This window comes from Petaurus breviceps, unplaced genomic scaffold (genome assembly GCF_028583685.1).
Source record: "Petaurus breviceps papuanus isolate PSGF00001 unplaced genomic scaffold, PetGlider_PUasm1.0 151, whole genome shotgun sequence".
Classification (NCBI taxonomy): Eukaryota; Metazoa; Chordata; class Mammalia; order Diprotodontia; family Petauridae; genus Petaurus; species Petaurus breviceps.
The window spans coordinates 18,251,602-18,265,191 of NW_027185712.1; the positions used below are offsets into that span (position 1 = coordinate 18,251,602).

General features: G+C 40.5%; 1 protein-coding gene across 1 annotated transcript in view; it reads right to left on the minus strand.

Moving 5' to 3' along the window:
* Positions 1-13,590, minus strand: part of TPPP (tubulin polymerization promoting protein) — a 134,187-nt gene that overhangs the window by 84,909 nt on the left and 35,688 nt on the right. The window contains exon 2 of the mRNA XM_069076201.1: positions 2,431-2,742. Coding sequence (XP_068932302.1) covers positions 2,431-2,738 — 308 coding nt within the window. The 5' untranslated portion in view covers positions 2,739-2,742. The remainder of the gene's footprint in view (positions 1-2,430; positions 2,743-13,590) is intronic.

Here is a 13,590-nt window from a genome sequence, read left to right on the forward strand (position 1 = left end):
CCAGATTGATTAAAAACACAAACAAACAAATTTACAGAACTAATAAATTTTTTGTGATCTAGATTGTTAGGAAATGGGATCCATGAAGGCAAAGAGTCTGCTTTAGCTAAATTTGGGATCTCCCAGTTTCTGAAAATAGGATTCTGCATCTAGTAGGTGCCCAATATTTATTGAATTAAAAGGGAATACCAGCTAGTCAAAAGCAACAAAGTTAACTAAGAGCTAATTGATTTAGGGAGGCAGTGGAAAAACACTAAGAGGACCTAGGTTCACACCCTACCTAATGCTTTCTACCAGGATAAGCATGGGCAAGTCCTTAAATTCTCTGGACCTCAGTTTCCTTAGCTGTAAAATGTGAAGGGGTTAGACCACATGGCCCCTGAGGTCCCTTACAACTCTGTACTGGTGATCATCAGATTTCACCCCAGGTGACTAGGTTCATCCTAGTCTAAGGGAAAAAGCACAAAATTTGAGAAATATCATTTGAGGAATAACATGATCCTCAAGGCCTCTTCTTGTTCTCTCAATTATCAGCACAAACTCCATGGCGAACTTGCTTTTCATGACTCACTATGAACTTTGTCTTACATGCTCACTGCTGACTCCCAGTGGAATGTGAGGAGGTCCTTAGGTTGTAGATATTGTTAGGAACAATCAATCAATGAGCATTTATTAAAAGCCTACCCAGCAATGGAGGATTCAAAGAGAAAGAAGAATAAAAACATCCTTTTTTTCACAGGGCTCATATTCTGCATTAAATGACTTTGCAGAACTCCCTTTCCTCCCCCTCTTTGTGCCAAGGAGTGAGGGGTGAGATATATTTTTTCCCATGTATTTATTTAATTTTTAATTTATGGAATACAACAAGCATTTCCATAACATAGTATAATTAAAAAAAAGATAACTGCACATGAAACTGCAAATTTATCACGTACAACTTGCTATTCCTTTTAAATATATAATTAAAGTTATCAAATTTTTGAAAGTGATGCAAAAACAAAGGTAATCAATAAAAACAGTATTATTTTTTTTTAAAATATAAGCGCTTCAGGGGCAGGCCAGAATGGTTTCATTTTTGTCTTTATTAGGCCTCCCTCTATCTCTTTTACCCCCCAGTCTTTGTCTCACATGTACTCTCACATGTACTAGGCACTTGATACTGACTGAATGAATGTGAAATAAATTGAAAAAAGCTATCAAGAGAACAAGAAAAGTCATTAGAGAGGGAACACTTAGGGAGACAAAACTCAGTATGAATTTCCCAAACTCTGCAACATTCTTAAATACACAAAGATGGATTGCATTGAAAATAAAACTTTTCTTTAAAAAAATAAACTTTGGTGTTTGAAAAGAATCCATCTGCTGTTTTATTTAAGTTTAGCAGATAAGGAGAGCCAAGGAGAAGTGCTTGTGAAAAAATGTGACAGGACCTTGACCATACATGTAAGTATGATGAAGTTCTGCTCCCAGGGCCAATCTCCTCACCAAGAACGATTCATGCTGATGCTGGATTCCTTTTGTTCAGATTTGCTTTCACCTCTGTACTTGTTAACAGAGGGAATATTCATAATAAGAACTATTAGAAGGCTGGTTTTCGAAGGTTTTTGATTGATAAAATAAATGATAGATAATAAAGATTTAGAGGATATTTAAAGAGATGCACAGAGGATAGAGACCTGGCCTGGGTTCAAATCCCAGCCCTAAGTAAGTTACTTCATCTATCAATGCTCTAGGCAACTCTAAGATGCAGAGAAGGGGCCAATCTATATTTATAGTTTCCTCACCTAGAAGTTCCTCATACCAGTAAAATCACAGGCTTAGACTCTACTCATTTAAATATATATATTTAGGGTCTCAAGACCTGTTTTCTCTTGTAATTACACAGCTCAGCAAGGGATCTGGAATTCTAGCCCTATACACCAAACAATAGCATCTACATAAACATTATTCTAGCCTTCCTTTCTCAGGTCTCTTCCCCACATTCCTATTATTTCTAGTTCCTATACTAGGACACACTATTCTGGAACAACAAAGAGCATGGCAGACATCACTCAAGCTGAATTTCTGGAGTCACGATCCTTCATTATCTCCTGACCCTGACATACCAGCCCCTCTCTTCTCCTGTCAATAATAATTTTAAAAATTCATCCAACAAGTATTCTGAAGACAGTCAAACCATCTCAACACTGTCAGTCTTCTCAGAAGGTATTACCATTTAACAAAATGAAGTACCTGCTTCCGCTTAGGTGGTTACAAGGAGAATTCTAAGAATACCATTATTTACCTAAAAGAGAAGGGAATCCACATATATACTAATGAGCACATGGAAGGAATGGTTGATGAGTTACAGTCTGTGACTGAGATGGCCACAACAATATAAGCTACTTTGCACCCCAAAAAAGGAGTTAGTGAACGGGGACAGGAACTTACTTGATTTTACTGAAGACGATGTCCACATCAGTGATTGTCACATTTTTCCCATCGATTACTTGGCAGTCCTTACAGAGTTTTGACCAGTTTTTTCCATGCATCTCTTTCCCCGTGGCTCTGGTATCTCCGTGGATTGCAAATTTCCTGAAGGCTTCCTCCAGGGCACTGAGTTCTGGGGCGGCGGCCCCCTCATTGGCACCCTCAGATTCCAGCGAGAGCCGTTTAGCTGATCTCTCCTTGGCAGGATCTCCAGGAGACTTGGGGGGAGTCTTGTTGGCAGCTTTGCCAGACTTGGCTTTGTCAGCCATTTTGCTGGAGAAAAGAGAAAGAGAGAAGTCATTCTGTTGCATCCTCACAGATGGAAGTGCCTGAGGGCCACTTTCTTGGTTAGCCTGCTCACAGGATGTAGGGAGGTCTTGAACATGCTATGGCAGGTAATCCAGGATGTGAAGAAACAAACAAAAGAGAAGTCAGAACTCTTAGGGAGCATCACCCCCGGGACACCAGGCTGTCTCCTCTTCTCTGAGGCCTTGGAACAGAAAAGTAGGAAAGACTTGAGTTCAAATCCAGCCTCAGACATTTGCTAGCTGTATGACCCTGGGCAAGTCATTTACCCTTACTTTTCTCATCTGTAAAATGGGGATAATACTAGCACCTACCTTGTAAGGTTGTTGTGAGAATTAAATGAAGTAATAATTATAACATTTAGCTCAGTGCCCAACACATAGTAGGCACTAACTATATCAATGTTAGCTTTTATTATTAACTATTATTAATAATAGACTTAACCAAGGAAACAACAAACAGAATCATAGGAGTAGAACTGGAAGGGCCCTCAGAGGCCACTGAATTAAACCCCCTTATTTTAAAGATGAGGAAATGGAGCGCATCCCAGACTTCTTTCTTTCTCCTCTAGGAGCAAAAGTAGTATATTAAAAAGGCTATCATGGGAGACACCCTTTTCCTGTCTCATTCCAGGTAGCAGCACCTCTTTTTTGGTGTAGGTCCATGATTTCATCAGCTCAAGGGAATTCCTAGCTAGGAAACTCCCTGCACCAATGCAAACTGGGACCTGCTCTGTAGTTCACCATCTTAGACCCCCATCTGGGTCCCAAGAAATTAAATGACTTGCTTTGATTCACTGTGGTCTTCCTGACTCAGGAATCTGGACCTCTGTTCACCACACCATGGCCTTTCAATATTTTTTAAGCCTCTATTTGCCTGAGAACTTCTCTGTTAACTTATTTGGCAAACCTATGTACCTCTGACCCAACCAGAACAATTCATTACAGTCCAGTTGACTGACAGGGGAATTTGGCTGAGTTTGCATTTGCCAAACATCTCACACTTGTTTCAAATGATTTAGATAAATATTCTGCATCCCCCAGCTTGTTCCCAGTCCAGATTGCCAGGGTTTCAAGGCCACCCAAGAGCTTGGGTGCTTAGGCCAAGGTATCCTACAATGTGATATAGCAGACAGAACACTGGGTAAGGGGATCAGAGTCTTGACCCTGCTAGTTAAATAGCCTTTGGGAAAACAACATCAAAAATACTCAATCTTTTTGAGCTTCACTTTACTTATCTGTATAATGGGGTTAGAAATACTCAGGAACCAATTGCACATGTCTGTTGTATGGATCAAATGAGATAATATAAGTAAAGGGTTTTACAGTTCTGAAGTGCTATATAAATGTCAATTATTGTTATTATTCAAGGAAAGATAAATCTACCTGCTGCTTTAACTATCTCTCAGAGTGATTGTGAAGATGATATTAAATATAAAAAGGGTAATGTGAATAAGAGGTACTGACATTATCAAATATAAGGATGATAAATGACCCTGAGTCATTTAGATTTCAATCTAAGTGTGTGGGGAGTAGGGTGGGGAGGATTCAGGGAAAACAGGGGTGAAAATTCTGGGAAACAAATACACTGCCACAAAGATAGGTATCTGAGATTCTCAGTTGAGGTATATGGAGTAGATTGAGCAAGTGGACTGGTGGAAATTTATGATAATTTAAGGAAACCAGACATGATGATGATTATATGGGAAAAATAACCAGAGAGAAAGTCTATCAAGGTTGAATCAGCAGAGCTGTAACTTAGGCAGAATAATGAGGCTTTGTTTCAGGGTACCTAAATTTAGAGGGGCCTGACTACCAAATGACATACTCCCCCCTTCTCTATGGCCCAACCTAGCCTCCTTCCACTCCCTCTTCCCAAATCTGCCCCATTGATAGGTGTCCCAGGGACTCCTTCTCCTCCCCTATTCAACTAAATTGTCCCAATCACCAATATTGCCAGTTATGGTTCTAAATACTAGACTCTTTTGACCACAAAGTTATTTTTGGCTTTCCTTTGGAGCACTCCTGAATTCTAAGATCATTATATGGTACAGAAAGATATATCATTATCCCTATCATCTTTAGGCATGTAATCAAAACATTGAGCAGCACCATTTTCTTATCTTGATGTCTACCATCATAGTTCCTCATACCTAAGGAAAATTCAGCTACAGAGCAGGAGACTTGAGTTTTGACATTAGTAACTCAGACTGAGCAGCAGGGACTTGCTTGCCTTGACAACTAAGAGACTTTTTATGGCTTACGGGATTGACCGCCAACCACAAAGTGAGTCTTCCTTGTCCTAGGATGAGAAATTTGGGAAGGTTCCCAATCAAAAACATCTGGCTCCAAACTTGAAGTTTTATAGTTGCTTTGTTGAGGAAAAAATGATCTGATATGATTAACTTGCTAATACATTACTGAGAAATAAATAGCACGAAGATAAACTAGAGAAAGTTAGAAAGAAGCACCCTAAATCTTATTTTAAATCAATGCAAAAACCTATTTGGGGTTGCCTGTGCCAGGAAGTTTAAGCTCACTTCACTGCCCACTACAACTATTTGTTCTGAACTGATTGTTTAAACTGGAGAACTTGAAACTCCCAATATTCAAAAAGAGCAAAAGAAAAAATGAGCACACGTCATGTTAACAATGAAGAGATGATATAAGCATTTTTAATCCCCTTCTTTGTTCCACATTCTTCTATGTTAGGTGTTAAAGATACAAGGGAAAAAAGGAGACGTTCCCTGCCCTCAACCAGCTTACATTCTACTATGGGGATGGAACACTTTCCACAGAAAAATGCAAAGTATTGTCAGTGGAGCTATTAACTAGGGTAATGAACAAAGGACTTCTGAAGGAAGTGTCACTCGAGCTGAGCCTTGGAGAGAGTCCAAGGGTTCCAAGAGGTGCGGGTGGAGAAGGGGAGAATTCCAGATACCATCACCTGGCTTAATAGCTAGAGACCTGGGCTCAAGTGCCGGCTCTGCCAACTACTGGGTGACCATGGCATAGTCACTTAACCTCTGTGTCTCCATCACTTCAGCCACAAAATGGACCTACAGAAGACAATACTACTTATATTCTCTGAACTGAAAGGAAATTCTTCCTTAGCTGTGAAGCATTTGTATTTTGGAGGCTGTGGTGGTATCCTGAAAAGAACGGGTCTTGAGTCAGAAGGCCCAGTCTAAGCTGTGGTCCTATGTCAGACTGCTTCAAGCTTTAGTTTCTTCACCTGAAACATTAGGATAATGACATTTAGAATGTTTCTCTTACACAGTTGTTAGGAAGTACTTTGTAAACCTGAAAGCACTAAAGAAATGTTAACTATCGTGTCAATATCAATTATTTAATGAATTATTGAGGCAGTCAGGTGGTGCAGCAGGATTTGAAGTAAGGAGAATCTGTCTCAGACATTAGCTGTGTGACCCCGGGTAAGTCATTTAGCCTCTGTCTGCCTCAGTTCCCTCATCTGTAAAACAGAGATAATAATAATAATAATACATCCCTCTCATGGTTGTTGTAAGGATCAAATAGATGTGAAGTGCTTTGCAAATCTTAAAGCACTATATAAATGCTATTATTATTACTAATCACTTAATATTGATTCTTGCTTGATGACAACCCTTTGCTTGCTGTCTGAAAGATCAGATTACTCTTTGTTGAAAGGTGCTGGGCAAGTTCCTATGATGCCAGGTCACCAGATTTTAGAGACCATCTTTTGCCCCTCTCTTACCTAAAACAGTAGGCAAAGTACAGGTTACCCAGGGGCAAATTGCTAGTTGTTCTCTGGAGTAGGTTGTCTTCTGAGGCTGACTCTGGCCTCTGTATTCTAGGAGTAAGGACAGGGCTAAGCAAGAAAACTTGGAATTTACATACCACTTTAAAGTTTACAAAATCATGCATACATACACATATGCACACATACACACACATATACATATGTGTGTGTGTATAATTCTATCCTCACAACCATCTTGTGATGCTACGACCATCCCTACCTGAGAGTTAGGGTTAGGATTAAATGATTTGTCCAGGGTCACAGAAGTAAGTAAATATCTGAGGCAGGATCTGAAGCCAAGTCGTCTTCCAGATCCATTGTTCTTCCCAATATACTATGTTGCCTTTGTGAGCGCAATAAAGTATGTCCGTTCTTCCATCAACGATTTAATATCTTCTAGCTAAACTGGCCATGAGTAAGTATTATTGACATCCCCTTTGGATCTTTGGAGATGCTTAAATGTGAAGAGTCAAAAGGAAAGAGGCTTTTCTCCTGCTTACTAGCAAGCTGAAGAGAAGGGATCAATCCTTGTTTGGGGTCAGTAGCTGGCTATTTCCCTTCCACGAGCTGGAACTCTGTCATGACCAGTATCTCTAAAAGCAATATGGACAAGCAGAAAAGACCCTGGGTCAGGTATCAGGCCCTAGAATCTCTTTCCATTCTTATCACTGATACCTCCTCTTCATCTGAAATAGGAGCTCCTAACACTACTTGCCCTTTGTTTACCCCCAGGATGGCTGCTGGGCTTCTTTTGTGCTTGGCAAGGTGGGCAGAAAGCACCAACCTCTACCACACTCATATAGAACATTCCTAACTTCTGCTGGTTGGAACACAACAGGAGCAGCTTAGTGTCCCTAGCAGCTGACCCCGTCAGGATAGACACTTTAAGTCAGGTTCAGAAAAAGGCCATTTCATAAACTGAGTGGATTGAATCAGTCTCAGACCTGGCTCCTGATGAGGAGACCAAGAATCCTGCCCATCTCAGTGGCCCTTGAAGGAATCCGTATTACATATGGCAAGATTGATCACAGAATCATAGACGTTTAGAGCTGATGTTCATAACAGAATATTAGGTCTGGAAGAAAGCTTGGAGATTATCTAGTCTTGCTTTCTTATTTTACAAATCAGAACTGATACCTAGAATGGAACAAGCATTTATTCAGCACCTACTGTATGCCAGGTATGGTGCCTCATACTTTAAAAAAGTATTTCATTTGATTCTCACAACCTCCCTCTGTGGAGTAGGTGCTATAATCACCCCCATTTTACAGCTGAAGAAATTGAGGCAGACAGAAATCAAATTACTAGCCATACAGGTAGTGTCAGGACCTGAATTTGAACTCAGATCTTCTTCCTGACTCCAAAGGCCAGTGCTCTATCCACTGTACCACTTAACTACTTAGAGATTGTCAAGTGACTCTTCTAAAATCACATAGGTAAAAAATGGCAACAACATTGTTAAATTATGTTTAATTTGCTCTGTTTGGGACAGCAGGAAAGTGAGGAATCTATTTTAGAAATATGTCTCTACAAAATGGTTCAAGTAAAAAGGCCTTAGTTGATCAGGAAAATTCTCTTATGTGGACCCATTTCTTCTCTAATGATACTGGATAAATGAGGTATTGCATCATTAACACTTCCTTTAACAAGTCTCATTCTTTCGAGGATTTGGATATAGTACATGGGACTATATAGATCAGGCAGGGGACTCCCGGGTCACCTAGTCCAATTGTTAGCTAAAGCAGGCATGTCAAACTAGAAATGGGGCGCCTTCAACATTGCACAAGGATCCCTGTGGGTTGTATATTAACTTAGTTTTTAAAATGTAATATTATGTATAGGAGGCATCTAGATGGCTCAATGGATAAAGCACTAGGCCTGGAGTCAGGAAGATGAGTTTAAATCTGGCCTCAAATACTTACTAGCTGTGTGACCCTAAGGGCAAGTCACTTAACCCTGTTTGCCTCAGTTTCTTCATCTGTAAATTATCTGGAGAAGAAAATGGTAAACCACTCCAGTATCTTTGCCAAGAAAACCCCTGATGGGGTCACAAAAAGTTGGGCACAACTCAACAACAGCAACAATATTATTTATATTTTGCTGTGTTTTTATTTATTTTGTTAAATATTTCCCAGTATTTTTAATCTGATTCAGGCCTCACACATAGCAACCATTGACTCTATAACTTCCCAGACATAAGCAGCAACTGCTTGGAGATCTCCAGTGGCAGAGACTCATTACCTGTGAAGGCAGCCCATTGCATTTTTAGACTGCTTTGTTAGGAAATTTTTCTGTATATTAAACTGAAAGCTGCCTCTCTGCAGCTTCCGTCCAGTCTTCCCTGTTCTGCCCTCTGGGGCCAAACAGAACTGGTTCAGTCCCCCTTTAACACTACAGCCCTTCAAATATGTGACGATTCCAATCATGCCCCTCCTCGTTCTTCCCTTCTCCAGGCTTTACAGCAACACAGGCCAAGGGCTCTTACAACACATAGCAACTATGGCATGTTCAGAGAAAACCTAGGTTCTCTTGGTTAGTTCTATGGAGGCCAGTGACCCCCTTCTCTAAAATCTAACATAATAAAGTAGTTCCAATGTATTAGGGGTTAGTATTACCCTTAAGGAAATAAGCAAGGTTTATGTGAGTGAACATATTTGTTGGAGAACAAATATGGCCAATGAGTATCTTCCAAATTAACTTTTTATTTACAGAGGTTAATGTGTTGAGAAGTGACCATGTTTAATGGCTAGAGAACTGGCCTTCAAGTGTGACCTTGGGCAAGTCACTTAAGTTGCACAGGGATGGTCAAATTACTTTGGTAGAGGGAATTCCTCACTGAGAATACTAATACCAAAGCAATCACAGGTCTGGCAAAAAAAAAAAGTCTGTTATTTAATTTTGCTTTTTAAGTGTTCGATCAGTTGCACATTACCAAAAAATTTTGATGTTGTTTTTTGCTCTAACTTTGAAGAGGTCTAAGTTTGACCCAAAACCCACTCATTGAGCATGTTCTCCAGTGTTCTGGGATCCTGCCAGCTGCAGTCAGTCCCGCAGCTGCCGAAGGAGGCTATCCATCCACCACTCACTCCCTTGCCGCCTCCCTCATACATACACAAGCAGGCAGCTTCCCCCAATCATGTTTCCAGGGCATCAGAGAGTGGGGAAAGGAAAGCAGGGAGGAACCAAAAGGCTGCCAGCATGGACAGCAGACCTGTCATCTTGTTTCCTACTTGCATTTCTCCCCCACTTCACTTTTCCACCAGGAGGAAGAAGAAAATAAATCACTTATCCCAAATAGACCCTACAGTCCCAGGGAACTGGCTAAGGAAGTAGAAGCAAGAGTTATCAGGAGACTGACTACATGATGGAAACTGGGGCCCTTTACCTTCCTCTGCACTCTCCAGTGTTTGTATTCTGCATTCCCAGGAGACCCAGTTCCACCCTGGACTCAAGCATCATTTAAAGGGAAAAGGGTCAAGTGTGGGTGGGAGTGAGAGCCGGATCAAATTTCATTCAGGCTGGCAACAAACGCTGCCGCCTGGAAAATCCCCGGACAGACCACTCCATCTCTTCCCTCCAAACTGTCTTGGGCCCAGAATATTTTCAGTGGTTTTTGAGAAGATGAAGGGAAGACTCTAGTTTTGGATTCTTTCAAAATCAAGCCGAGTAATTAAAGACAAACACATTCCAAAGGGCTCTTGAGGCCAATTCTCTGTGAAGCACATAGACTCCTGTACCTATGACAAAGATTGGGTCTCTCTCTGGGCACCAGCCCATTTCAATTAGACAGGTTCAACTAGCATTTCTTAACTGTTTTCTTGGGATAGGCAGAGCCCTGTGCTATATTTTGGGGGAAATGCAAATATAAATAAAATCTATTTCTTGCCCAGCTTGCAATCTTCTGGGGATATAACACAATACCACCACCACTACCACGAATGGATCTCAGAAAAATCCATGGAAATATACCATATTTGGGGAGAAGGGGTACAAAATAGTCACAAACACAAAACTCCAACAATACAAAGCTTTGCTGCAAAACTCCAACAAGGCAGGCATTTGCCTAGGGCTAACTGAACAGGGGGTATTGAGATGGACTCTTTTTAATATGACCTTTATAACTATATACATTGGGATGTCATATAATTCCACCTTCCAAGGCTAGCACATATTTTGTTGTGATAGGTCAGGCAATAACTTATGGAAGGGGCAAATCTCAGACTTTGGCTAGGTTCCACCAAAGCCATGCCTCCCTCTACCCCAAGAGACCTTTTGGGAAATTCCTAGTTCTGCAGCCTTCCACAGTGTGCAGTCACCAGCTTTGTCTATTTGTAAGCCATTCATTATTAACTGCAAGGCAATATAAACAGAAGCTACGGGTGCTGTCGGGGAAGGTCATTCACACACTTTAGAAAACTCAGAGGAATGTAACTTCTTACATTATCTATCATGAGAGTAGCTGTACAACAAGGAAAGACATGAAGTCTGGCCTTCTGGGGCACACCCGCTTCATTCACTTGGGACATTTTCACCAAGGAAAGAAGGCAGAGAATTCGGTCTCTGTCTGTCTGGAGCACAGGAAAGTTATCTCACCATGGTCACACTCTTCTCATTTTCTGCCTATAGTTTAGATTTCTCGGCATTGTGTTCTGCCAGGCTTTAGGCTATGAGTTCTTCAGAGAAAGGCTCTTCTGTCTTTTATGCAATCACCAACCAGAATGAAGTAGATGGCACACTGTATACCTACAGCAAGGGCTGGAATCTGGGCAAAAAGCACCAGGATGGTTTCCCTTACATAGCTCCTCAATTCTGACCCGACTACCCCTCACCAACAGTGCCTGTTGGCATTGAGAGGGAAAGAGGAAGAAGGAAAAGGGGGAAGTCAAATTATAGGAAATAATAGAGAAAGAACAAAGGGGTAGAGAGAAGCACAGGAGGGGAGAGGAAGAGGAGAGCAAGGTAGAAGTGGAGACGAGAGGGGCACACCAGGACGGCCTGCATTCAAAGGAACAAATGGAAGTTGGGGTGTGTGTACATATATATATCATGTATGTGTGTATGTGTATACACATATGCACACACATACATATATACACATGCACACCCATACATAATGTATATAGTATAATATATAATATGTGTATATAGTATCATATACATAATATAGTATATTATAAAGTATACACACACACACACACATACACAGATGCATATTACCAAAACCCATTTCCCAAAAGACAAATGATCAAAGAATGTGAACATTGACTGGAGAATGCATGAACAAATTGTACTATACAAATGTAACAGAACATTATTGTACTACAAGAACAATGAATAGGATGAGTATAGAGAAACATGTAAAGATTTATATGCTCTGATGTGGAGAGAGGCAGGCAGAGGTACTTTCTGAAAACCTCCCTCAACTTCTCCTGACATCAAGAGAATACCGATGGGACACCTGGGCTGTCATCTGCTGGACGTCCCCTGCTGCGCGGCCAGCCTGTCTCCTCTCTCTGTCATACATTTCCCAAATTCCTCATTGGCTTACACTGCAGCCTGTTCACACTCACACCTACTATGCACCTCTCAGTCATCCTCTGTGTGATGGTCATTTTCAAAACACAGAGTCAACCCTTTAAAAATGCTTGTTGGATTAATTGGGGAAGGGGTGCACCCCCTTTATGTATATGACTATTTACTCCACCTACTTATAAATCTAATCTTAGCCTCAAAGACCTAACAATAGTAAGATAGTCAGTCAGTCAATAAACATTTACTAAGCACCTACTGTGCTGTAGGTCCTGTACGGAGCTCTGGAAATGTCTTACCTTTAAGCAAGAATAGCATGGCACACATTCTGACCTTTAAGAGATGATGATATGATCAAGACAAGGACCTTCATCACACCTGATTTAACCATGGTGCTGTGTAATGGGAACTGGCCTAGGATATAGGAGACACAGTTTTTAGCCCTAGTTCACAAGTATCTATACAATCTTGAACCTTACTTTGTCTGGGCCTCAGTTTCTCCACATATAAAATGAGGTAGTTGGACCAAATGATCTCTGAGTTCCCTTTCAACTCAAATGCTCTGATTATTTTGAAAGGTGATTGAAGATGTGTTTATACAAGGAAAAGGTTTCTACATTAATTTCATTATTGGTTTAGACTACTTTTCCCCTGACCTCTATCTACCTCATACCATCTACAGAGTCTGTTTACTTGAAGTTAAAGTAGGTATTAAAAATGAGGTAAGCTTTGGACTTGAATGGCCTACCAATTGTGTGCTTATGTATAGAAAACTAACCTCCAAAAGAAAATTTTAAAAAACAGAAAAAAAGTTTCCCTAAAGCACCTGTTTGAAAAAGTTGTTTGGCTGATACATTTCACAAAGTACATCTAGTATCCATCACACAGTACCCCCAATATTCCACACACACATACAAACAAAGCCAATTAAGCTGATGATGTACACTGACTTTTCTCAAAAAGTCCTTCAATTCAACCAGTTCTGAATTCAACTAATTAGAATGTCATTGATCTGCCTTCTCTCCACAAAGCAATTAGTGAATGCTCTTTGGGTCCTGCCCTCCAACCAGCTCTAAATTCACTTAATTGTTTTATCATCTACCCTACATTGCTCCACAATAACACAGTAATCAATTGTCATAATCAATCAAATACCATCATCAAGTCACTTAATCTCTTTGGGCCTCAGTTTTCTCCTATAGAAAGTGAGGCAATGACTCCTAATAACATTAAATCTCTTCTTTTTTCCAGTCTCAAGGCAACTAGTGGTGTAGTGGACAGAGCACTGGGCTTGGAGTCAAGAAGACTCGGTTCAAATCCAGCCTCAGATACTTACTAGTTTTATGGCCCTGGGTAAGTCATTTAACCTCTCTCTGCCTCAGTTACCTAAACTGTAAAATAAGGACATTAGCACTTACCTTACAAGGTTGTTGTAAAGATTAAATTAGAAGATATTTGTAAAAATCACTCAGCATAGTGCCTGGTATATAGTAGGTGCTACATAAG